The 26,673-nt window shown below is 46.3% G+C and overlaps 1 protein-coding gene across 5 annotated transcripts in view; it reads left to right on the top strand.

Annotated features, from left to right (window-relative positions):
- The window catches only part of LOC107380945 (sperm-associated antigen 17), a 41,586-nt gene extending 18,470 nt beyond the window's left edge, over window positions 1–23,116 (top strand). For 2 of the 5 annotated variants that reach the window (XM_070544269.1, XM_070544270.1), the window contains exons 19-49: window positions 1,967–2,037; window positions 2,361–2,606; window positions 2,761–2,875; window positions 2,953–3,093; window positions 3,232–3,342; window positions 3,409–3,476; window positions 3,587–3,677; window positions 4,029–4,186; window positions 6,180–6,267; window positions 6,337–6,491; window positions 6,591–6,708; window positions 6,796–7,088; window positions 7,273–7,440; window positions 7,501–7,613; window positions 7,801–7,931; window positions 9,706–9,839; window positions 9,924–10,112; window positions 12,650–12,769; window positions 12,937–12,988; window positions 13,306–13,411; window positions 14,024–14,074; window positions 14,182–14,275; window positions 14,350–14,455; window positions 15,988–16,018; window positions 16,092–16,153; window positions 18,429–18,565; window positions 18,715–18,893; window positions 22,327–22,387; window positions 22,469–22,616; window positions 22,798–22,940; window positions 23,026–23,116. In XM_070544269.1, coding sequence (XP_070400370.1) covers window positions 1,967–2,037; window positions 2,361–2,606; window positions 2,761–2,875; window positions 2,953–3,093; window positions 3,232–3,342; window positions 3,409–3,476; window positions 3,587–3,677; window positions 4,029–4,186; window positions 6,180–6,267; window positions 6,337–6,491; window positions 6,591–6,708; window positions 6,796–7,088; window positions 7,273–7,440; window positions 7,501–7,613; window positions 7,801–7,931; window positions 9,706–9,839; window positions 9,924–10,112; window positions 12,650–12,769; window positions 12,937–12,988; window positions 13,306–13,411; window positions 14,024–14,074; window positions 14,182–14,275; window positions 14,350–14,455; window positions 15,988–16,018; window positions 16,092–16,153; window positions 18,429–18,565; window positions 18,715–18,893; window positions 22,327–22,387; window positions 22,469–22,616; window positions 22,798–22,919 — 3,659 coding nt within the window. In that variant the 3' untranslated portion in view covers window positions 22,920–22,940; window positions 23,026–23,116. The other 3 variants (XM_070544273.1, XM_070544272.1, XM_070544271.1) reach the window with 2 other exon arrangements.
- The last annotated feature ends 3,557 nt before the right edge of the window (window positions 23,117–26,673 follow it).

Raw genomic sequence — 26,673 nt, 5'->3', positions numbered from 1 at the left:
CAGCCCTACTCATGATGGTGTCATAACAGCTGTCACACTTTTATTACAGCATTATAACTACTCATAATGGTGTAGTAATAGCTGGCACACTTTTATTACAGCATTATAACTACTCATGATGGTGTAGTAATAGCTGTCACACTTTTATTACAGCATTAAAACTACTCATTATGGTGTAGTAACAGCTGTCACATTTTTATTACAGTATAACAGTCATGATGGTGTCATAGCAGCTGTCACACTTTTATTACAGCATAACTACGCATGATGGCGTCTTAACAACTGTCAGGTCTTTAAATTATTACATAGTTATAACCAGGGTCCGAAATTAACACTCGCCACTCGCCAAATGTGAGCAAATTGCTCCATTTGGCGAGTAAATTTTTGAGCTCTATCTGCCACATGGCGAGTAAATGTTTGCACCAAATTAGTTATGTTTATCAGTCATCTTCCATGGATTTCTGATACTCCTCCCGCCTGCTTGCAACGTACACAAACGTACTCGAAACGTGAGCGCCACATCCAACGTCATTTCCACCTATCCCATTCAATCAGTTTATCAAGTTAGCCGTTAGCTTCGTGTTAAAACTAGCGGTGAAATGTGGCGGTTTTTAACTGGAGTCAGCCAGCCTTCCAAAAGAAAACTCGTCGAACTGGAAGAAAAACCACCAGGACCAGTGGCAACCAGAAAATTTTGTGAAAAGTGGCGAACCGGAGATGGCGGAGTCGTGAGACAATGGCTACATTATGATGGCCACGTAGCGTTGCTGTCTTTCACAGACAACTGTCCCTCGGCATTCTTCAAATATCCAAAAAAATGCCCATACTTCCGACTTTGTCTTCTTTGAGGGATAATAAATGTCCCGAGTGCTGCCGTCTCCTCCTTTGGCCATTATTTCAGCTTTAGCTTAAAGAAAGTTTTGGTCGTAAACAACAAAGTGCGCATGTGCCGCCGGCAACTTTAGCAGATGATACGGTGGCTGGTAAGGGTCACCGCGAGTACACCGCAGCCACGGTAATCCACCGAGATAATATATTTTTTAAAAACAAGATGGTTATCATTATTGTCAACTTTTTTCCGGGGTTTACCGCTACACCGGTTACCGTGACAACCCTAGCCCTGTCACACTTTCAGATATTCTCATGGTGCAGCTGTGTTCTCCAGAGATCAAGGACTATGACCCAAATGAGGCTGTAATGCTTTGGCACAAAGACGGTGTCAGAAGCAGGAGGCCAGACTTCATGGACAGAGAAAACAAGGAGTCTGACTAGATTTCAATGAAAGAGTTCATAAAAACATCTCTAAAAATAAATAAATAAATAGTAAAAATGAAAAAGAGTTGTTTTTCTTATTAATTGATGTTTTAATTATTTTGTCACTCTGTTTGGAATCAACATAATATAGAATTACATGCTTTAGGTAGATCTAAATCATTTAGAATTTTGGCCGGTAAAAAATATATGCTTGGCCGTTAGATTTTCATCATCTACCAGCCAACTTGGCTGGTGAGTAAAAAATTTAATTTCGGACCCTGGTTATAACTACTCATGATAGTGTAGTAACAGCTGTCACATTTTTATTACAGTATTTAACAGTCATGATGGTGTCATAGCAGCTGTCATACTTTTATTACAGCATAACTACTCATGATGGCGTCTAAACAGCTGTCGGGTCTTTATAATATTACAGTGTTATAACTACTCATGATGGTGTCATAACAACTGTCAGGTCTTTAAATTATTACATAGTTATAACTACTCATGATAGTGTAATAACAGCTGTTGCACTGTCATTACAGTCTTATAACTACTCATGATGGTGTCATAAAAGCTGTCAGGTCTTTAAATTATTACATGGTTATAACTACTTATGGTGGTGTCAAAACAGCTGTCGAGTCTTTATATTATTACAACGTTATAACTACTTATGGTGGTATAGATTATATCTGTTTTGGTTTTTGTTCAGACGAAAAGGCTTCGTGCTCAATGATGGAGAAGATGACTCTGGAACCAATCATCAGAAAGGATTCCCTGAAAGTCAGCATCATCCACACTTGAAAGCACACACACACACACACACACACACACACACACACACACACACACACACACACACACACACAATTTTGTCTGTAATTAAAGTAGAACTTCCTGAAACAGCTTGAAGTATCCAGCCTGTTTAATTTGACTACAGCAGTGTCACAGCATCACTTAGTGACTTTATTCATCTGGTTTGTGAATTATGAAAACTAATTTCTAGCAAAACAATAACGAACTGCTGAGTTTCCATAGCAACATGCTGTGGATGCATGCGTTCATGTCATCCTTTAGTTTGAGACTTCTGGTGTCAATGTTTTTAGGCCTGGAGGTTAGAACAGGAGCAGCTGAAGGAAGAGGAGATGCTGAAAAGATCAAAGAACAAGAACACACCCAAAGCCAAGCAGCAGAAAGAAGAGGCCATGGGCAACAAAGAAAGTAAAGATTTGTCTGGTGTCAAAAAGAGCAGAGTAGATACAACCAGCACCTTCGCCAAGGCTCCCAGTAGTGCTGCACCCACCACCTCTATGGGAAACCAAGACCCTCCTCCCAGAGAGGAACCTCTGAGTGTGAGTGTCAGTAGGTTGGTTTTAAGCCAGTGGCACAATGGGAGAAAATATGCAAAATTGGTACAAACAAGAGTTTTGCTAAAAGTTGCATCCCTGAATGGGACACGTGGAGCCTGATGTGACATGAATGCGAGTCCTGTGTGCATGTGTGTAGAGATTCACCGGCTACAGCATGAATGGACGGCTGATCCACGTGTCGGGCTGCACTCAGCACCTCTACCCCTCAGACGGAGGAGTTATCACGGTGGAGACCATCAGCTTTACCGAAGGTACAGAATCTAAACCACGACTGTGTCAGGTCTGGACGTCCTCTGTCTTTTAGACAATAAAACATGCTGTGCTCCAGGTTCTACCCTGATGAAAGTGGCTGTGAAAAAAGATGGACATCATTTCTACACACACATCAACCAAGCCGCCGCTGACCCTTCGAAGTCGTCCTCTCAGCCAGCAGACAGAGGAAACGTCCGCCCAGACGAGGACAGTGAAGGTCAAGAGTTTCTGCAGGACAGAGACACATCAACACACAACTTTAGGATATTCAGTCCATGTTTGGCATGATCTAACAACAAGTATCTAAAGTATGGTAACAAAACTGTAAACACCTTCATGTCTGTGTCCTTCTCAGAGGTCGAGTCTGGGGTGATGAAAACGGTGAAGCAGGGAACCTTCTCAGCTGTGCTGGACAAGAAACTCCACCTGTCCTACAGCTTCTATGGTCCAACAGGAGAGCACACAGGTCTCACTCACTCACTCACTCACTCACTCACTCACTCACGTGGGAGTAACCGTTGTTGTGTTCTAGTGAGTTCTGAGGAGGGACCAGAGGAAACCTCGAAGCCTCCCTGTAGAAGACAAGTTCAGTCCAGTCAGGTGTGACCTCCACAGTCCCTTCATATTTATTACAGACGTGTGAAAGTCCACACATGGGTTCTTTAACACTAAAGACAACTTACTGAGTCAGACATGGACTTCCTGTTTAGGGCTGTGAGGAACCATCAGGCCCCTTCAACAGCCTCAGCCTTTCTGTCCCCAACGGCCTGCTGCTGCAGTTCCTGAGAGAAGAAACAGAAGGTCAGAGACGCGGTCGACATGTTTCACACACTGAAGCACAGACGTGCGTCCTAAAGTCTCTGTGTGTTACATTTCACCACTAAGAGTCTGATGCACGTTTACTCCTATTAGCTTTTATTTTGAAAACTCCTTTAAAGGAAGTCTTATTTTGAAGAGCATGAATTACGCGTGTTTTCCTGATCAGTGAAGGATCATTTCAGATGTCTTTGTTCTAGAAAGCTGAGTTCAGCTTTTAGTGTTGAATTCAAAATACTTTTGTGCGTCGTTAGATGCTTCAGCCACAACACACACACACACACACACACACACACACACCAAATCACCTCTCAGCACTGGTGTTTGTGTGTCCAGGTGTGTCAGCAGAGGAACGAGGAATCCTGGTGAAGCAGAGCTTCCCTGTCCACGGTGAAGGACAGCGTCTTCAGGATGTGTCCCTCTCCAAAGAGCTGCACCGCACCATCACCAGTCAGGGAGCTGTGATCCGTTACATGAGAGATGGATCCAAAGAGGTGTAAACACACTAGGGGTTGTATGAACTAGTCGACTAGTGGACTTCACCGCTCTATAGAGACTTTTTATGCCTGTCATCGACTAGTCGCTGTCACGTGATAATGACCGGCAAGATGCAGTCCTCAGAAAAGACAGCAGCCTGTTGTCAGCAGGTGACGAGCTCCTGCGCGTCGGGAGGCGACGCGCTGTGCCAGAGCGTCGGTACTGACACCCGCCGTAAAACGGACATTTAACCAAATTGTGACCTTTACCCTCTTGCAATTTAACCTTCCCCTCACCCCCATCCTAACCTTAACCAGCTTGCACATGCAAAGCTCTGATTGTTGACGCGCTCCAGACATCTGCGTCCTGAGCACGGCCACAGTAACATTATCAAATCAGGTGTCGCCACCTCAAAAACTAATTTAACACGCGATCGTTCATGTTGGCTCATTTCCTTTTATGTTTTCTGTCTTTTATTTGTGCCTGATGCGTTTCGCTGCTGTGGATCGGGACGCATCACCTGTTTAGTCCTCGGTGACGCACCTAACTGATGTGGCCGGCGAGCACTCCGCTGTTTTTGCGGTCGGTAGATCTGTTAGAACTGCAGTTCAAAGGTAACTCATGAGGTGAATATATATGAACCCAGGTAGCAGTTTCTCTTTAGGATTGAGAGGAGATGCAGGAAGATAATAAACAGGCAGGACAGAAAAATAGTCAAATAAAAACAAGTTAGTTTTTGTACCTGCTGGTTGCAACAAACAGACACCACTGAAGGTAATCAGAAGTGAGGAACAGAAAATGAAATAATTATTTTAATGTTTAGAGCAGCAGGAACTCCGAGAGGCTGCAGGCGCATCAGTGAGTTAGCGGCCGCTGCGCAGGGGGAGGGGGGAGAGGGCTGAAGCAGAAACTACCGTTGTTAAAAGAAATGTTTAACTTAGAAAATGTGGGCGCAATTTTAATTGTCAAGAACTCCAGCGATGCCACCCCCACCCCCCCCCACCCCGTGCGTCGGGAAAAAACGTTTGGTCACCCATCGTCAGTTTTAGCCGCTTCAGGTGTGTGACGTCATCAACGACTAGTCAAAGTCGACTCGATTTTCATTACTTGACTGTCGACTTAAAAAAAATTAAGTCATGCAGCCCCTAACACACACACACACACACACACACACACACACACACACACACACACACACACACACACACACACACACACACACGCACAAACATAGAAGTAGAGGCAGCAACTGGAAGCAGGTGTAACCTTCTCAGTGGCCTAGTGGTAGAGTGACCGCCCTGGGACTGGGAGATCGGGCCTCAAATTCCGGTCGGGTCTTACCAAAGACTTTAATGGACCCGACGCCTCCCTGCTTGACTCTCGGCTGTAAGGGGTTGGATTGGGGGGGGGGGAGCTCAACCACCAAATAGTTCCTGAGCGCAGCCGCTGCTCACCACTCCCCACGGGTTTGGGTCAAATGTGGAGATGTGTGATGATGACTATGGGACTTTAACAGTACAGACGCTCTGCTGCCCTCTAGTGTTCACTTGTGGTCTCTCGTCTGTTTGTCTTGTTTTAATGTTTTTTATGAACATTTCTCGACCTTTTAGGATTCTGAAAGAGAAAATAGTTCGGAGTGATAGTTGGCTGTTTTTTGTCCAGCTGGAAGGACGATTCAGTGCGGATGTAAAGATGAAAGTCCAACAAATGTCTTCTGCTCTGATGGATAAAATTTGGTCTTATGTAGCTGATTTGACATCATTGGTTTCTACTTCTGACTGTTGTAAGAAACCAACTTGTGTTAATGTTTCAGTTCTGCTCAAACGTTAGTTTTCACTGGTTTTACTACCTGCTTTTATTATTTTCAGTAAAAAACGCAAACGTTTTCCTGCCAGATTCTGGTTTTAGACGCTTACAGACAGTAACACACAAACTCTGAAGCGGATTTAAAAGCAGGAGCTGCTCTCATGAGCAGGCCAGTAACCTCACGTACCCGTGTCTGTGTCCCAGGTGCTGTTTGCAAACGGCTCCGTGAGCTTCAGCCAGGATTCTGGTCCAGTTTGGGTTCCTGACGCTGAAGCTGCAAAGCTGCAGAAAGGTTGGACTGCGGCTTTTTTCAGCGCTCAGCTCCTTTACCTTCCTCCGAACTTTTGTTGTGTGCTTCCAGACCAGACCTCAGAGAGAGACACGGACGCGCAGAAAGGAGTCTGGCAGACTACAGGTCCATCGGGGAATCGTGTGTGCACTGTTGGGACCACACACCAACATCTACCCACCACCCCTCTCCTAACCTTTAAGGCTACTGACCCCTTCACCCATCAGGCACCCCTTGCTGCTCTCTTTAGTGATCTTATGGATTTTATTGTTGTAAAAGTCCAAAACCTGGTCCTATTGTTGACGTTAACTTGTTTTGTGTGTCAGGTGTTGCAAAGACGAGAGGATCCCGTAGTTTTAGTTCAGAACCCAGATGGGTCTCTTGTTGTGGAGCATGCTGATGGAACCAGGATCAGCAGCTTCCTCCGGGACAGACCAGCTACTGGTACATCACGCGAGTCGTCCCTCTGCTGTGTAACCACACCGTTAGGCCGCTGCGTGTGTCCTAAACAAGTGTGTCTCCGTTTTCCAGGGGAGAAGACGGCCTGTCAGTGCACGAGCAGCCGTGTGTGTGTCCACAGAAAGGTGGACCATGCTTGTGACGGCGGACAGAAGATCAGCAGCAACAGGAGTAGTGACGATGGGCAGACTGGCTGTCCTAAGAAGACAGGTGGTGAAAAGGGAGGCGTGTCCACCAAAGAGCAGGTGGTGCTGGTGGAGAAAGATGGCTGTGCTTCAGTAGAGATGTGGCCGGAGCGTCACACGGCTCACGTCCGTTTAGCTGATGGGACCGTCATCACTGGGACCAACAGAGCGGACTATAAGGTGTGTGTTTGCTGCAGGTATCGTATACGCGTGTCTCGTTATAGTCTTTTGGTTCGACCAACAGGTGGCGCCAAAATCAACCCGCAAAATTACTCTGAAACAAAACGTCTATGCCTGGATTTCCTCCCGTCCCTGAGCTGAGTGTTCCTTAGGTCGTCAGATGAGTACGCTCGCTATGTTCCAGGTGTGCTGCCGCCCCGTGGGGGTTCTGCAGGTCCAGAGTGATGGGAGCTGCCTGTACTCCTCTCACGCACCAGTTTGCTGCTCCAGCAACCAACCGGGAGTTTACATGATGAGTTACACCCACAGTGTGGCCTGCGATGTCACAGATGAGGATGGGAACCACTTCCAGGTATGGTGATCAGTTATGAAGGTTTTTATGTGTGATGCTGGAGATGATTTTGTGTTCCAGGTGTTTGAAGATGGGCGGATTTCCGTCGTACCCTTTAGTCCCGTTCCCATCATCCAGACGCCTGAGGAGGAGGGTCAGGAAAAGGCCGGGCTTCGTGGAAGACACTGTCCCAGGTAGCCATCCACACATGATCAGCTCTGGTGTTTGTTGTCAAACTTCAGGTAGGAACAGACACCGGAGTGATTTTACTGTTTCTAGTGACGATGATCACTATTAAAGTTAAACTAAATCCTCGGTATCTATAAACATGAAACTAAATTTGGTTGTTTTGTTAACCAAGGTGTGAAAATGTCTCTTCAGACTGTTTCTGGTGCATGAAGATGGTTCCGGCTCTGAGCTGTTGAGCCGTCACGCTGTGGAGGAGCTGCTGAAGCAGAGCCGCTCTGACCCGACCATAGCGGTGCTAAAGGAACCTCTACCACACAAACAAGGTCCATATTATTCAGGACACCCACGGAATAGGGGCAGACGGATATATCGGGCCGATATAACTCCTTAGTAAAGTTGATTTAAAGTCAGGCGCATCCCCGGGCAGCCTGGAGCTGCTGCGGAATTTAATTTAAATGTACATTTAGGCTTCTGAATAGCATCTGCATAATAAATGCTCTAAAAATTACTTTCAGCTAAAACTGATTTCATGGAGCAGTTTTGAACATTCGGTTAGACGTCTGATTGTAACTGAGCGGTGCACCAGATCAAGATTTACCCGTCGGTTAAATTCAGTGTTCAAACACTGATTCAGCTTCAAATCAGTCAAACCAAATCAAAGATACTTTATTAATCCCAGAGGGGAATTAGAGTTTCAGTACACACAATTCAGAGACCAGACATACATGGGCAAGACACATGACAAGAACTGGTGACTGTGGTCATTCGCAACCCTGAGTCGCGCTACCTTAATAGAGATAAGAGGGTTACATGAGGATTGGTTCAGGTGGAGGGAAAAAAGGCACTTCAGAGCTACTCTCCAGCAGGAGGGCAGCTTTGCTCTGCAAAAAACACCTCAGACAGAGATATGCAACAGACTTCAGACAACACAACATAAGTGTCCACTAGGAGGGGTGGTGGGTTGGGACTATCCCCACTTCAGTTCCTGCAGCCATGATAAGCAACACATGTCACCTCAGTGTGGATAGGGGAAGGAGCATTGAGGGTTGGAGGGTTGCAGTGACCCTGGAATGTTTCAGTGGCCTTCCCGCAGTTCCGCCCAGGCTGGGATAGGAGACAGAGTTGAGTTGCCATAGCGACGGCACATTCCACATATCTTCTGAGGGGGGAATTTTCGTTGGAGCCTTGCAGGCTCAAGGACGCCAGATTCCGATTAGAAATTGTTTTGGGGCCAGACAGAGATAATTTCCTCTCTGTCTTACAGTTTGTTGGTCCTCAACCTCTCAAAATCCCAATAAAGGACGTTAATCTATCCCAATCCATGCTGATTCGTCCACTCTCTCCTTGACGGCATCCATCTTTTGTGCCAATAATGAATCTCCGCCAAAGTTTCAAGCTTACGATTCATCTCGACAATTATGTGAGTCTGTGAATCCACAGCGCGGTGCAAACCATCTCTGAGCTCCGGGATCAGGCCAGTATTCCTCGACAGCTCGTTAATTTTCCGGTAAGCAAGGTAGTCTACAAGGCCAATGAGCAGGAAACCTGACACCAACACCACGAATATCCACACGTCTTCAGAGTCCTCCACAGACAGCTGAGTTAAACAAATCAAGTTCCACTGTTTCCAGGAGTCCATGATGTGTCCAACTGCGTCTGTCCCGGCAGGACATCCGGGAGCCCCTTCTCCCGTTCTCATCGTTGAAAAAATGTTATCAATCGCGTTGAGAGACCAGCTGACCAGGTCCATTTTAGTGAATTTTAGTTTCCAGTAAAAATGCAGAAGCAGCCGTGCACCCAGCACACAGAGACAGACAAAGGCCTTGAGGATAAGATATGGAGGAGAGGAGGAAAAAAGTGTCTGCTCCCTCCAAGAGCCGGAAGAAGAATTAAAAAAAAAAGCTTGAGAAAGGTTTTGCATCCATTGATGGTATAGTAACATTTTGGCATGAAAATAAAGTGCAAGACAAGCAGAAATCAGCCGCAACACTAGGAAGCACACATAGGCTGACCACGACCTCTACATGCATCTGTGTCAGCAGCAGAGGAAACCAAACCTACTACGGAATGATTCATCACTGTAACGGTATGTTTCAGATGAGTTTGGCATCACCATCCTGAAGCCCAGCCGCCGGAGTGTGTGGGCCCAGTGGCTGCTAAAGAAACAGATACCTGACATCACCCCTCCCAGTCTCAGAAACCGGACCTGGCATGACTTCCCCGCAGTGGAGGTACAGACGTGGTCCGACACGATGTATGTTATCAGTGAGGGCGGCATCACAGGTGCAGTCCATCAGGGTTTCTCTGCATTTTAGAGGAAGAAGGCAAGTCCTCCATTTGGTAGCAAAGCAGGGGTGGGTCTGACCCTGGAGGAGAGGTCGTCTGGTTCTGCTGCTCAGCATCAACGTGTCCTGAGCTGCCCTGAAGTTCTGGAGGTCAGGGAGCTCTACCAGCATCGGCCCTTCACCACACCGCTCACAAACACTATAGATGCCCGTCTGAAGGTAACTTCATCTGATCAGTTTGGTCGAGTTCAGATGTTTACTAATAACATTTCTTCTTATGATAATAATGTTATTAATGAAACTACTACTAATAATAATGGTGATGATGACAATAACAAGTTTAAATGCTGTTTTAATGCCAAATGCTGAAAACTGTAGTTGAAGTTGCTTACCTGGAGTGAAGCTAACTGCCTTTAAAGTTAGGCTCCGCCCACTTGATTAACTAAAGGCTGAGACCGACTGTGAGAGAAACAACGACTTTATTAATGAACTGGAACAGGACTGTTACCAAACTAATGCAGAGACCTGTCAGAAAAACACGCAAGCTCTACGAGTTCAGCTTTGTGAAGTTCTCCCAAAAACCAGCTGGAGATGTTTAGCTCCAGGAAGACTGAGACAGAGGAGACGCTTCCTGATGAGCTGGAGGTCTTAAAACTCCAGCTAGGAGACAACATTTCCCGGATATGAAACAAAGGAACTCTGAGCTCGGAGAGGCGATGGACAAGCGCAGCTCTGAGAAGGTCGACTCAGACCACAAGTTGATTCAGGAGCTGCAGAAAGTCGTAAAGCAGGTGAGACTCAGTTTGGTCCACAGCAGGGAGACAGCCAGGCTTAACGAGGAGCTCCTGACCACGCTGACGTCTATAGAGGAAACAGAGACCAACCTCCATATTATAATAATAGACCTTCAGCTGGACCAGATAAGAATTAACGAGCAGCATGAGGAAGAGTTATGGGCCACTCCCATCTGTACCTGGTCAGCCCGGCCCGGATAGCTCCGGTCGGCCCCAGCCTGGCCCGGTTGATTCCACACATCCTTGCTTAGGTATGCAAGGAATGCAGTCAGAGACACTTTCAGCTTCTAGGTAATCAGCATGATAACGAATGATGATGAATTGAGCATGCCTTAAGCCCATGTGGGCTGATTCTATCCACCAATCAGAGGCTTGCTCGATTGGAAGGTGCAAATTTGCTGACAGCAGTGGGTGTGTTGGCCCTGGTCAGCCTGAAGCAGACCCCCTCAGAAAGAGGGCTGAAAAACAGTCTCGTTGCACCCTGAAAAAAGGCAGGCCACCAAGATATGTAAGCAAGCTATGCTATCTGGGCCGGGCCGACCAGGTACAGATGGGAATGGCCCACATTTTGGTGCCCTGCCTTTTTTCAGGGTGCAACGAGACTGTTTTTCAGCCCTCTTTCTGAGGGGGTCTGCTTCAGGCTGACCAGGGCCAACACCCCACAAATTCGCACCTTCCATTAGAGCAAGCCTCTGATTGGTGGGTAGAATCAGCCCACATGGGCTTAAGGGATGCTCAATTCATTATCATTCATTATCATGCTGATTACCTAGAAGATGAAAGTGTCTCTGACTGCATTCCTTGCATACCTAAGTAAGGATGTGTGGAATCAACCGGGCCAGGCTGGAGCCGACCGGAGCTATCCGGGCCGGGCCGACCTGGTACAGATGGGAGTGGCCCATTAGAGACCCTCTAAACAGCAGCCTGAAGAACAAATCAGTTCTGAGGTCCAACCTGCTGAAGGAACCAGAAACATCTGTGGAGATTCTGGAGAACAATCCTGGTGAGGATTGTCAGACGGGAACAGAGGTTAGCAGTAACCTTTCTGCAGGAAGTTAGCATTAGCATTCTCTGAAATGTAAAATCTCCATGTGTGTGGTAGCTTACTCTGGTTCGCTTTGTGATGACGTGTTGTGAATTAAAGCCGAAAAGCCTGACAGATCCACATCACACTGAATTTACATTCACGGACTCCCCCATCTTGACTCACGACGGGGAAGGCTGTTGTTGTTTTAACGTCCAGGAAACCGCAGCGGACGCCTCGACTAGTTTAACCTGACCGTTAGCATTAGCAACATCTACACCTGGCAGAAGTGCTTCTAGGTTTATGTTTTCTGTGGAGATAAAACATCCATGTTGCAGGTCAGTGGTAGAGTCGCGTTGCTGTTATCCAATCAGAGACAAGATGTCCAAATATCAGGAAATAAGACTCCAAAACCTGCCGTCCGAAGCTCAGCTGTGATGTTGGAATGACTTACTAGGCTTTCATTCTTATAGGGACCACTGCAAATGTATTGATTAAACAAGTCACCCACTCCTTTGAGTATTCAAACAACAATAATTCAGCTAGGGATGCACCAATACAATACTGGTATCGGTATCGGCACAAGCATCGGTAAAAGTTAACCGATACCAATGCAGTTGCTTGAAAACGGCTTCACTGTAACTTGTCATTTCTGTTCACCTAATATTTTAGTTTTGTGATGATTTCTATTCATATATTTTACTTTTTATCTTAAAATCTTTTCCTGTTGAAAGCAGAGAAGAAAATAAAATCTGTATTCCAAATCATTGCCTTTTTTTGTGTGGTAGAAGTATCGGTAATCGGTATCGGCGAGTACTCAGAACCAAGTATCGGTATGGTATCGGTTTGGAAAAAAGTGGTATCGTTGCATCCCTCAGTTCAGCTTTAGTTTCCTGAATCGTGACTCTGAGATGAGAAGTGTCAACGTGCCTCTGCAGGAATACATGGAGCGTTTGATGGCGAGAGAACTGCTATCAGAGGAGATGAAAGTCAAAGAGCATCACTCTGAGGAGGAGGAGGAGGGTGTCCACATCAGTGATCTTCTCAGTTTTAACCTAGTAAACACACACACACACACACACACGCACACACACACGCACACACACACACACGCACACAGTTCAACAAAAATACTGTAAAAAGGCGGTTTTTGTCTTAAATCATCAGCCTGTAAAATATTTATCTGACACAAAATGGCTGAAATCCTTAGAAAGGCTCTTTGTAGTGTTTTGCAGAGGAAGATGAGGCACGGCGCACGTCTGCTACCAGGGTTTCAGGTGATTAGAGCCAGGGGCGTGTCCAGGGAGTGGCCTGGGGTAGCACATGCCACCCTTGGAATCTGATTGGCCACCCCAGGTGCCACCACGCTAATTTACTTTTAAATTGGCTTTTCACTGTCCACAAAAGGCTTGGGGGTAAAACAAAAAAAGCATAACCATTGGTGCCACCCATGCACAAAGCTGTGCCTCACCTGGGCCACCCCATTTTAAAAGATCTGAACACGCCACTGATTAGAGCAGGAAAGAATCAGACCGTCGGAGTTTTCACTGATGTGTTTCAGAAAACACCTTCTGTTTGGTTCCTTTATTTGCAGCAGATTTAGCCGACCTCTATATCCAAGTAGTGGAAGCATCGCTGGAACGGTCGGACGTTTCAGAAGCTGATGACATGGATGCCGACAGTCTGGATGGATCACAACAGTATGTGTTGGTAAAACAGAAGACTCAAAGCTTAAATCCTCTCCGGATGCTTTTAAGCTTGGTTTATGCTTGACGCGTCTGCGAGGTCTGCGCGGCGAAATTGCGTCATTTTAACAACCACGCCCCTCCACCGCGCCTCCGCACGGCCCAAACTTTCCGCACCGCGCACCTAGGAAATTTTCTAACCACGCGAACGGTCGGACGTGGAAAGACATGGCGGACTGGCAATAACTAGTATGGCAGAGGTTGGTAAATACAGACATTTGTATGATTCAGCTCTCAGAGATCACCGTGATCAACATGTTGTTAATAATTCTTGGAGAGAAATAGCTCGCACTGTCGGAAAAGACGAGGACGCTGTTAAAAATGCTGGAATGCCATGTTGTAAACAACAGTAATTTTTACTTCTACTATGGTGTAGTGTTGGATGCATGCCGTAGAGCTCCATGCTGCCCCCTACAGTTTGGGAGAATATTGGCTCACCGCAGAGACGAGCCGCATGAACCATAAACGCTGCGAGTTGTGAAGCGCGTTCCATCCGCGAGCCGCATCACCAAGCGGAAAGTAAATGTGCCAAGCATAAACCAAACTTTATCCTCCTCTTGCTTTCAGGGTCACTGAAGAGCGAGTTTCCAGATGGACTGAGAGACACGCTCAGCACAGGTAAAAGGTTTGAAAGTGTCTATTTAACCTTCAACCATGAGCTGAAGGATCATGCTCATAAAAGCTGGATACTGGTAGGATATTTCCTGCTTGACGGTGTGTTTTAGACGGGAGCTCAGTGAGGAGAAGACCTACAGAGAGGCGTTGAGGGAGAGGATCGTCGTTCCTTACTTCCATCCAGAAAACCTTCCGTTACACAGAGTAATGCCGGATCTCATAGACGCTCTGTTTCTGGATGTGGTGCAGAAAAAGTCTCAGTGCTCTCATTTATTCAGAGTCTGCTACGTGGTCAGAAACCCGAGACGAGGAGCTCATCCCTGAAACTTCCTCTGGAGGTGGACAGTAGTGAGACTGATGGGAGAAACGTCTCAGAGGACAGCAGTGAGTTCTAGACGTGGACACACCTTATCCTGCTCCTGCTGCTGCTGCTGCTCCTGCTCCTGCTGCTGCTGCTGCTCCTGCTGCTGCTGCTCCTGCTGCTGTTGCTGCTGCTGCTGTTGCTGCTGCTGCTGCTCCTGCTGCTGCTGCTCCTGCTGCTGTTGCTGCTGCTCCTGCTGCTGTTGCTGCTGCTCCTGCTGCTGCTGTTGCTGCTGCTGCTGCTGCTCCTGCTGCTGATGCTCCTCCTGCTGCTGCTGCTCCTGCTGCTGTTGCTGCTGCTCCTGCTGCTGCTGCTCCTGCTGCTGTTGCTGCTGCTCCTGCTGCTGTTGCTGCTGCTCCTGCTGCTGCTGTTGCTGCTGCTGCTGCTGCTCCTGCTGCTGATGCTCCTCCTGCTGCTGCTCCTGCTGCTGCTGCTTCTCCTCCTGCTCCTGCTGCTGCTCCTCCTGCTCCTGCTGCTGGTGCTGCTGCTGATGCTCCTCCTGCTGCTGCTGCTGCTGCTCCTGCTGCTGCTGCTGCTCCTGCTGCTGCTGCTGCTGCTGCTGCTCCTGCTGCTGCTGTTGCTGCTGCTCCTGCTCCTCCTGCTGCTGCTCCTCCTGCTCCTGCTGCTGCTCCTCCTGCTCCTGCTGCTGCTCCTGCTCCTGCTCCTGCTGCTGCTCCTGCTGCTGCTCCTCCTGCTCCTGCTGCTGCTCCTCCTGCTGCTGCTGCTCCTGCTGCTGCTGCTGCTGCTGCTGTTCTGTAGACTTACCCCTTCTTTCCATGGGAGCCGTCGGCAGCACGTTACTGCAGCAGCACGTCATAGCTGCTGATAGGAACTGCTGTGGTCAACAGAACCTTTTCCACCGGAGCCGTCAGCAGCGCGAGTCGGCCGCGTCTCAGGAGCAGCATGTCGCGGCCCTTATGCGCCGGTTCTATTTTCTACGCGCTACGCCTCTGAAATGGGTCAAGTTCGACATTTTTGGGGAAGGAAAGACAGGAAATCGGATGCGGAAACGGAGCGAAGCTCCAGAGATTTTCAGAATAAAGAACGTACTGCCTTCCGGTTGCTTTACTTTAAAAAAAGTTACTAACTGTGCGGTCCCGTGAGAAGTTATCACCTAGCTAGCGGTCTCCTTTGTTTTTCAGGTCCGTATTGGCGATTATAAAACGGACAGAACATAAAACACAAACCATGTTGTAGTTTTCTCCTGCTTGTTGTTGTGTTTACTGATGAAGTCACTCGTGTGACTTCATGCTCTGTCGGTGACAGCTGCTCCCCTGCTGCTACGCGTCTCGTGGGAAGGGCCAAGCAGCAGCTTACGCGAGCAAGACGTGCTGCTGACGGCTCCCGTGGAAATGAGGGGTCAGTTAAAGCCACTCATTTATTTATTTGTTTACATATTTAAGACGTGGAGTTCTATGTCAGACAACAGCTTTCAGGTGAAATGAAGATGTGTGTTTACGAAGTTCTTAAAATGAAGCCGATAGTTCCATTAGACAGCCTCTGGGTGAGTTTCTGGGGTAAACGTGTTGTAATAAGGTTGTGTTTGCCTCCACAGCTCCTCCCTTAACTCCTCCTCACTCACAAAGGTGATCACAAAACACGTGTTTAACGGGAAGGATATCGTAGAGTTGGGTTTATGACGTCTGCGTTTTATTTCAGCCATGCAGCAGAAACCAAGATGCCTGAAAACGGAGCCACCAACCGCCGATCACAGCGTACCGGTTAGTTCCTCACCTTACTCGCTCTAACATGCAGGGGCGTCGGACTGGGGGGGGGGGGGGGGAAGGGTACCGTTTACCCAGGGCCCACTGCAGGGAGGGGCCCTGAGACAGCTTTGAATAAAAATGTTTTATTGTTGTTGTTTTTTCCCCCCAACTTACTTAATGTCTTAATAAACTTCCCTTTACCTGGATAAAGAGGTTAAGAAACAGAATTTCGCCTTAAAAATAATAACTGAATAATCTCTGAGGCATCTATCACCCCTTAAAAATGTGCAAAGTGGTTTAGTCCACACCCGCAGCCAGGGGCTGCACGCCGCATGTACACCTAATGAGACATCGCAGATGCCGACAGCCAGAGCTGGAGGCAGGAGAGTCAGTCATGTCTTTTCCCAAGAAAGGGAAATCTGGCTTCCAGAAAAGAAAAGAAAAGAAGGAGAAGGAGAAAAGGTTAATTGAACAGAAGCAAGTAGAAGGACGGTGAGCAGCAGCAGCAGAACACAGTTTTAGCTGATATTAGCTAGCTCTCAGAAGCTGCAATCATGTTAGGTGTTCAGTGTTAAACGTCTTTAGTTTCACCATCAAGATCAAATATAAATTAATTAGTGTTGTCAGTGAAAACACTAATTAATATATATATATTAACCAGAATTATTATCGCGGGCGGCCGCCGCCAATTAATTCGCGGACCTTGCAGTAAAAACAGGTTCACTCTGTGTGGATATTTCAGCTCCTTCCCAGTCATGGACCAGGACAAACTTGGTATCGATGGATTCGTGGTAATCTCAGGAATGAGAAGCTGCCACTGTTTTTCGTATAGCATGATGACACTGGTGTTAGAGGATTGTTATTGACTTGGTTAGATATTTTAAGCCTATTTTAAATTTCTTTATATTTGATCTTGAAAACGGGCAAACTTATAATTTGGCTGATAATGCAGCGATTATAAAATTTAGAGTACATTACATTCACAGAGAGAACCTGGTTTATTTCATGTCATATGTATTTAATATATCAGTATATATCAGTATTAGCAAAGCTTAACATCATGAACCATGACAGACATGACTGAAGAGCAGATGAAGATATCATGCCAGGCACTGATGAGAAAATATTACAAGGATCTCACAGCTGAATTTGAGAATGAGATGCTACACCTGAGAACAATATATGGTGCCACATTCCCACACATTCGGTCTCCTCTTGAGCTGCTTAATGCCATACAGGATGCAATTACAGAGCATTTTTGGAGAAGTTTGTATTGGACTGAGGATATTTTGCACACTACCTGTGACTGTTGCTGGGGGTGAACGGGCTTTTAGCAAACTGAAACTGGTGAAAAATTATTTGAGATCAACAATGTCCCAGGATAGACTGAACAGCCTAGCTCTTCTTTCTATTGAAAGCCAATTAGCCAAAGGACTGGACTTTAAAGATCTCATAAGTGATTTTGCTAACATGAAGACCCGTCAGTGGGCATTTACTGGAAAATAAATTCCAGGATTTTTGTTTGAACACATTGTTGGCAAATAAAAATAATTATATGTGAAGTCTGGGCATTTCACTTTTATTATGCTGGCATTTGTATTTGCTCAATATAGAGGTTAAACTAGGATCATATTTATTATCTTGTCTTATAGCATGACAAAAAATGTGTAAGAGAGATATTGAGTAATTGAGCATGGGGGCCCACCTGGAAGACTTGTACCTAGGGCCCAGAATTTGGTGCTACGCCCCTGCTAACATGATATGATGAATCATCCGGCACCAACAACAGTAGTAATAAAAAAATTACCATCGCAGTACAGAACAGATAGGAGTCATCTACAGGGTCGTAGTACTGTAACATACCAACGTTTCTGCCCTGAATGTTTCAGTCGCCTCTTAAGGTTCATACAGATCCTCAGGTGCTCCGATTTGACCTCCTAAAGTCTCCTGAGACCCGAGCTTTTGTTTGTGTGCATTTATAATTTCCTTCAGCTATCTGAGACTAGCAGAGCCTCAGAAATATAGAAAGTAACACTAATTTAGCATTCGTGTTTTTTCTGTATTTCAAAAGAATTATTTGAACTGAAAAGGTGGGAATAATTATAATAGTGATATAATTACACAGAATAGTATGCTGCAGGAAGCTGCTGCTCACACAGGTGGGTGTCGTGTCTCCTGTAGTAAATCAGGCTGTCGGGTACATGAGCTCATTGGTGTGTCTCGGTGAGTAAATCACATACATGTTAGAAACAGGATGTTCCGCAGCGATGAAGTGTTTTTGTCTGTTCAGGTGAAAGCAGTCGCAGGAGCTCTCAAAGAAAGTCTGAATCAGTCCAGCCGGACGTGACCGAAAGGCCCAGGCAGACTAAAGTCCAACCGCCGCCCGGCAGCCTCGGCCCAGAGACCCACAGCGAGCCAAACCCACATGTAAACATAAACACGTGTTACAAAACATATTTATCCGATAAACAGGTGAACCTTCATGTGCTCAGTTAGAAGGTGTCAGTGTGGAACCATGTTTGCATGGTCCGCCCACCACACACAGGACATCTGTGACTTTGTCTCCTCTGGTCCAGTTTGAGGCGACGCAGGAGTCTGTGAGGAGGACGTGTGGACCAGTGTCCCTCACTAGTCCTAGCTCGGTCGTGAGGAGCTTCCTGCTCCGTCCCTCGAGTGTTGACTTTGGGACTCTGAGGGACGGCACGTCCTCTTCTCGGACCGTAATCATGAAGAATGTTGGCGTTGACCGTTCCAGGTAAAAGTGCTACGGTTCAGAAACGCTTTTATATTATTGAGGATTTCACTGCATGTTGTTGTTGTTGTGACTGAGTCATAAAGGAGGGGAGCTGCCTTTCCATCCGACCAGCAAAAAGTAACAAGAGAAACTCTTGAGTCCGTTACCGTGGTAACATCTCTGCGACGTAAATCCGTTAAGAGGCAGGTTTTCTCTCAGAAACCCGGAGGCTTTCCAATATGACCAGGCTAAAAGACCCGCCCCTTTTAGCTCATAACAAAGACACTAAAAGGCTACGTTCACACTGCAGGCCTTGGTGCTCAATTCCGATTATTTTATTTATTTATTTATTTCCGTGTCCTGTCTGGCTGTGAAGCAAGCAGAATTGATGTCTGAATGCTGGTGACAAGCCTCACAGATTTACTCAGGTGGAGCATCAAAGCGTCTGCTTTTAATGTCACGCTTGATACTTAAAACTTTATTGTTATTGTTTTTGAATGCTTTGTAATTCCGACCAGACACGGAGTCAGAGGTGAAAGAGAAAGGAAAAGACAAAAGGTGGGAGGAGAGGGGGGAAGGGGTCTGCTTCTAGACCTGCAGAAAAAGACAAAAAAACAGCAAAAGGACAAAAAAAAAGGGACACAACAACAATACAACAAGATCAAGCTATCACTGCGTCAACTTGAAGAAATATACAATCAGCATTGTTTAACTGAACAATCACACGATAATAAATCACAGTGCATTTAGTGCCAACGACAGCCTTAAGACCTGTGTTTAACGTGCCCAAGCCCATACTTATGAGAGCACCATGTGAGCACCTGTGTGTGTACACGCGCTTGTTTATGTAAGGTTTATCTATAGGAGCGTCCAATAGAGTGTGAGGGACCACAGATCTGCTCCCAAAGATGCGTAGGAGACAGGGGGAGCTCCAAGTCCCAGAAATTCAGGCGCTGCCCCAGAACACAGGAACCCCAAGGAGACTGCAACCAGAAAGGCCCCCGCCCCCCTCGAGAGGCACAGAGGATCGCCCCGGGGGGCCACAAACAGCAGCCGGTAGAGTCCCGGGAGACATCAGCGGCAAGCCCTCAGGCCCGTCCGCAGCCTCCCACCCCCTAGCCGGCCGAGCCCGGGACCCAGGGGCGACCACCCCCGCTGGGGACCCAGCAGAGCCCAGGGACCCAGACCCCACCAGGCAGCCACCGGGACTAATCAGGCAGACGCCAAAAATCTTAAACCCCCTGACCCGGGAGCCACGAACACTCAGGCAGACCAAGACACCACACCCCACACCAGGTGTGGCAGGGGGAGGGGGGACGAAGATCTATATCATCAAAAGAAGTCCCAGGAGAGGGGAGGAGTCAAAGGCCCCACCTGACATATACAGTCATACACAAACACAGTCACACACTCCCTCCCTCGTGCTCACACATACACATACAACCCAAGACTTACAAAAATGCATGCCGGACACCCACTCATGCTCCCCATACACACCCCATTCACTCTGGTCCCGGTACTGCTGCACATGGGGTACAACCATCACCGGAAACCAGAGTTTGACCCTTTCTGCTGGGGTGCTGATGAGCAGGCTCCCCCGCCCAACGTTCAGCACAGCAACCCACCACCCCAGACCCCAACCAGACGGCCGGATCTCCCTCCTAGCCTCCAGCCCCAGGAAGCCAAGCAAAACAGAGGTGTGCCAAGACCCCTCAATTCTGATTTTTTGAGTAAATCCGATTATTTTGTGTGGCCGTTCACACCCTGACTGAAATGTGACATCAGACTCTCTCCAGTGTGAACGCTCCGCGGCTCCAAAGCGACCCGCATGCGCAGAGCGGCGGAGTTGTTATGTAATCCTGATACTGTGAATAAGCTGTTAGTGAAAACTTTCACACCTGTTAATTCTTCCGTTTTGGGCTGGAAACTGTTTTATAAACTGTAAACTTTTATTCACCGAAAAGATTTCTGTATTAATTCATTCACAGAGAATCCCCCTCTCACGGAGACCGGTGAAACGCTTCGCTCCGGCAGCACCTCCCGCGCCTGTTCATCTTATTTCTTGTATTTGTAATTCCTAAACCTAAAACAGGATGTCAGACAGACTCCTGAACCCTTCTGTCAGCGCTTCTCCTCAGGAACATCCACACACGACGCCCACCTCCTCTGACTCAGAGACGGATTTAAGGCGACATGACCGTTTAGACCGCAGTCGCTTTCAAAAACATCAGATATGTGTCAGAATCAGTACCACATATTCCAGTGACACAGCTCGTATTTAAAAAAGTCGGATCTGTGCCGTTTAGATTGTCATAAAAAAACAGATATGGGTTGCATGTGGGGAAAAAAGCAGATTTAATGCACTTTTGCCCTGCAGTGTGAACGTAGCTTAAGTTGGATGAACTGATTGAAATAATCGGTTTGAGAACCAAAAACGTCAACGTTTTCACACTCGACTTAAGTTAATTCATAGTCTCACACACACACACACACACACACACACACACACACACACACACACACACACACACACACACACACACACACATAGTAGCCATTAATGTTCTATCTGAAAAGCAGTAGCCTCATAATAGATCCTTGTGGCACTCCCATGGAACAAGTATGTGTGTTTCATCGTAGTTTAGAAGCCTTGGCCTTTTTAATGACCGAGTCAGATGAATCACCACCCAGAAGCTTGGTTTATGCTTGACGCGTCCGCGAGGTTCGCACAGTTCGGCGCTGCAAAGTTGCGTCATTTTAACAACCACGCCCCTCCACCGCGCCTCCGCACGGCCCAAACTTTCCGCACCGCACACCTAGGAAATTTTCTAACCACGCAGACGGTCGGACGCGGAAAAACATGGCGGACTGGCAAGAACTAGTATGGCAGAGGTTCGTAAATACAGACATTTGTATGATTCAGCTCTCAGAGATCACCGTGATCAACATGTTGTTAATAATTCTTGGAGAGAAATAGCTCGCACTGTCGGAAAAGACGAGGACGCTGTTAAAAATGCTGGAATGCCATGTTGTAAACAGTAATTTCTACTTCTACTATGGTGTAGTGGTGGATGCATGCTGTAGAGCTCCATGCTGCCCCCTACAGTTTGGGAGAATATTGGCTCACCGCAGAGACAAGCCACATGAACCATAAACGCTGCAAGTTGTGAAGCGCGTTCCATCCGCGAGCCGCATCACCAAGCGGGAAGTGAATGCGTCAAGCATAAACCAAGCATTAGTGACCTTCGTTTGTCCAAAGTGGCTCAGTAAAAAACGGCCCCTGCTCAGAAGAGACAACATTGTCAAAAATGTATTTGATCATTGATTCAGCCGTTATTTACAATGATCCTTTAATAGAAGAAAGAATCCGTGTCTGAACTGAAGGAAGCAGTCGGTTGGCCACCACCGACTTCACCCTGAAGTCATTTGTTTTATTCTGATGTTTTGCTTTCAGGTTCCTCGTTAAACCGCCTCCTCCTGCAACAGGCCTCAGAGTCCTCTACAGTCCTGGGCCTGTGAGTCTCCTGTGGTTTCATGTTTTTGACATGTGTTACATTTAATATTTAGGTCATCAAAACATGCTGTTGCTTATGCAGGTGGCTGCAGGCTTGCATGCTGAACTACACATCCAGCTGTTTGCCATGCATGACGTTCAGCTGGATGTAGCAGAACCAAAGACCTACTTCTCCCACGATATCGTCATCCACACTGAAACAGACAGTCTCTACCTGCCCGTCACTGCTAATATCCTCTCAACACGTAACCACATAACGAAAGAGCTAACGTAGTTCCAATGTGTCGCTAAAACATGAAGGAATCCAGGTCTGACTTGATGAATTTGAAGGAGGGAAAATAACGTTCCTCCAAGCCTTCCTTAGATCTAAGTCTGAGCAAACATGGTGATGCTCTTCCTTACATAATCTACTCATCCTCCCTGAGGAACTACATGACGAGGAGTGCATGAGTGCACACAGAAAGAGTGGCTCCAAGACCATCCAGGCTCACAGTTGGTCCGGAAATCGGTCAGACGAGCCACCGTGCTCCTGACCAATCTTCCAGCAAAAACAGGTCAGTGTCCAGCTACAGAAGAGACTGGACTTTGATAGGTTAGAGGTTCAGAAATGACTCAAGCTGGGTTTTTGGTTCATTTCAGGACACTACAGCACCACCGCTACAGACTCATCTTGGTTCACATTTCACAGCATGAAGGTTAAATTCAATAAAGTTTAAATGTTAACACTGTAGTTGTCATGAGTGTTTTTCACTATATTTGTTATACTTCCATACCCTTTAAAAGAAGGTGCGTGTCGTGTTATTTAAGGAGAATGTGTCGTCGTCGTCTTCCTCCGCTTATCCGGGTCCGAGTCGCGGGGGCAGCATCCCAACTAGGGAGCTCCAGACCGTCCTCTCCCCGGCCACCTCCACCAGCTCCTCCGGCAGGACCCCAAGGCGTTCCCGGACCAGATTGGAGATGTAACCTCTTCAACGTGTCCTGGGTCGACCCGGGGGCCTCCTGCCGGCAGGACATGCCCGAAACACCTCCCCAGGGAGGCGTCCAGGAGCAGGCGCGTTGCAAGCTTTTCAAAAGTGCGGGGGATGTTGTCTGTGGATGTCATCAGTTGTAAATTGAAACTCAACTTTAATCCAGTAACGGATCCACTTCACAGTAACAAAGTCCTTCCAAAAACATACTTAATATTCACGATGTATAAACTGCACACATGCAGAACGTGAAGAACTAATCTTCCAAACAACAGAACCCGAGTTTTCTCCATCAACAATATCCAATTCAACAATAAGCTGTTAAATCAGGACGTAAAAAGACACTAAATACGCATTTAGAGAAAAACAGTAGCGAAAATCCAATTTCCTACCCACAGAATCCACCGTTTAAATGAAAGCCCAGGCTATTCTCTTTCCAACAATATTTATGCACTCTACGTGCAAAATTCACAGAGCCAGCAGCTAACGAACCACAGCTCATTTCATGACGTGAAAAGTGTAAATTCAGTCTTACCATTGTTGATTCATGGTCATAATCCATGTTATAGTAAAAACAGTCCAATCCTTTTGTGTAATCCGTCTTCACAACATCACACAAAGCTGATTCGTGGCTGTTTTAGCCAAATCCCAAAAAACTAGCCTAAAAAAATCAAAAGCAAGCGATTCTATAGGCTCAGAGGTTTCCTAACTAACGTGAACGGCTTCAATAATCTAACGGCGGGGTCCGGAGAAACTCTCCTGAATAAAGTGTAGTTCCAGCCCAGTCCACCAGCGCACAGGTGTACTCGGGTAGAGGCGGGGCGGTTTCGACAAACTTTATTTGTCACCGAATGTTAACAAAGCTGATTTTAAAGTTGGACAACAAAAACTATTCCTTTTACAAGTGGCACACTGTGGCATTTGAGACCTCGCCTTAAGTGTGCATATATTACAAACCTCTGAAAATGGTTGTTCTTAACTTTATCAAACTCAGACTTTGTACAGCTCATGTCAAGATGTAAAATTATGAATTCAGTCAAATTTAAAACTACTGATGCATTTTTCCAAAGAGGACTTCAAACATTTCAGGCAAAATAATCAAAAGAAAAATAATCAACTTTTTTACAATGTTCCTTGTCCATTTACACTTCATCAGCAACACATTTTCTAATATTCACACATCTGAACAAATCCAGCAAGAATTCCCTTTATAATGAGACCAAAAGTAATGAAAAAGACCTTGCGGTTACAGGAATGTAGCCATTAAAGTGTGGGCATGTTATTTGTTTTTATTTTAACAATGCCATCAAATGGTTTGTTACATTTACACAAGAAACATCACCTCATTTCATTTAAAAGAACCAAATGTGCTCTTTCTGCTTTCCTTGCAGGAGACAAACTGTTCAGCAATCTTTTTTCTGTTTAGCCTGTCCAGCTTGTCTTTGTGGACATGGCACACACCAACACTGTTTAGGCGAATTTGGGTCATGGTGCTGCGTAGCCGTGTTTTCAGCCTCCTGAGGCTGCTGAAACTCCTTTCTGGCTCTGCTGAGGAAACAGGCACAACTAGAAGTCGGGCAACTGTTTCAATCTGGTCAAAGAGACCACGAACCTCTGGAAACATTCCCTGAAGAACAGCAACAACATCTGTACTAGTCTGGACGCTGTACTTTGTTCTAAACAGTGCAAGCTGAACTTTGAGGATGTCTGGGCTTATTTCTTGGTACTGATGGATGACCGTGTGCATCTGTCCAGTCAAGAGAACTTGTTCCAGATGCCTCAACATTTGCATTCCTTCCTGCTCATATCTCTCACTAAACTGCATGTCTGCAGCATCCAAAGCTTTAAAGAACTCAGTCCTGTAGTATTCAGAAGAGGACTCATGCACATGTGCAGGAGCACTTCCTGTGAGGTGCTGAGGTGGGATACGGGCACGAGGGGAGGCAATAGGAGTGAGATGGAGTGTCTCACACAGCTTTGTTGCCTTTGAGTAAAGAGCCTGAAAACTCCATGCTGTCGTTCTTTTTAAAACACAGAAACAGTTTTGTTTACCTGTTTTGTCGCTACATTTCGTCGGCGGCTGCAGACTTCCTCAGACTGACGCTGATGGTGGCGTCACTTCCTTCTCAGTTTATCCGCGGGCAGCAGAGGACGTTGTCGCCCTCTGCTGCCCACTCTTTACAGTTTACACATTGGACCGCGCATGGGACTGCATCGTCAGAGAGGGGAGAGCGTCCTGAAATTAAATAACGTCTGTTAGTCCAAATAATCATGTAAAGCTCAATGTTCAATCAATCTGTGAAATGAGAATATTAATTACTTGATGATAGTGTTATAATAAGTAATATAACTTTAAACTAGACACTAGACTGATCACATGTAATGTTAAAATCACATGACACATTTCCTTTTTCTGATCCAATCAGAACCTTCCAGATCTGACACGAGGCATGGTTTTGTTGGTGCTTGGTAAATCCCCTTTTGTTGTCAAAGTCTGATTCGACAGTAAATCAAAATATCCAAATTATAAAACTATGCCCCACGTCATCTTAACTGGAGTTCAAAGCGTTCTAGTGGAGTTGTCGGAGTGGCCTCTTAAAGCCGAAAGAACCTAACGACAAGCTAGATTAAATCTGTTGCATGTTCCACCTGCTGCAACGGCTCCTTCAGAATAAAAGCTGAACCATCACGACCCTTCCAGGTCTTGCTGATGCCAATAAACTGTCGTGACCTGGGAGTATCTCAAGACGGGACTAGTCGGCAACTGCGGCTTTGCTACAGGCTTCGGTTCCAGACAAGATCCAAGCTGGACCTCGACACCTCCTGATCTAAACGGGGACTTCCGTTGGGGTACATAGACCGACAGATGGCGTCTCAATGTGTGTTATAATATTCAACCAAAGCTTAGAGCGAAACGCCATTTCACTCCCATCAGAACAAATCGTTTCTCCGGATTTGCTGGTTCTGAACATATTCATACATACACCATCCTCAGTCTTACTCCATCTAGTTCATCATCACATAGTATTTAGAGTTAGTTATGTTTAACTTGTTTAGAAATAAATCTTTTAACTTTTTAAACCTGACTCTCTTTTTCTTGGAGTTGATACGAAGTGTTGCTCAATTCCTGCAATAAAAAGATCCGATCTTCTGGTTAAATTTACTCAAAGATCCATTGAGGTGATATTTCATATTTCATGATATTTCACATTCTATGGTTTCTAATTAAATGTAAGAACATCTTCTCTACATGGGTTATTTTTTAACAAGGGGGCAATTACTTTTTCACACAGGGCAATGTAGGTTTGGATTTAGTTCT

This window comes from Nothobranchius furzeri, chromosome 14, assembly GCF_043380555.1.
Source record: "Nothobranchius furzeri strain GRZ-AD chromosome 14, NfurGRZ-RIMD1, whole genome shotgun sequence".
Classification (NCBI taxonomy): domain Eukaryota; kingdom Metazoa; phylum Chordata; class Actinopteri; order Cyprinodontiformes; family Nothobranchiidae; genus Nothobranchius; species Nothobranchius furzeri.
Note: the sequence above shows the minus strand (reverse complement) of the source record. Positions and strands in the feature narration are given on the sequence as shown.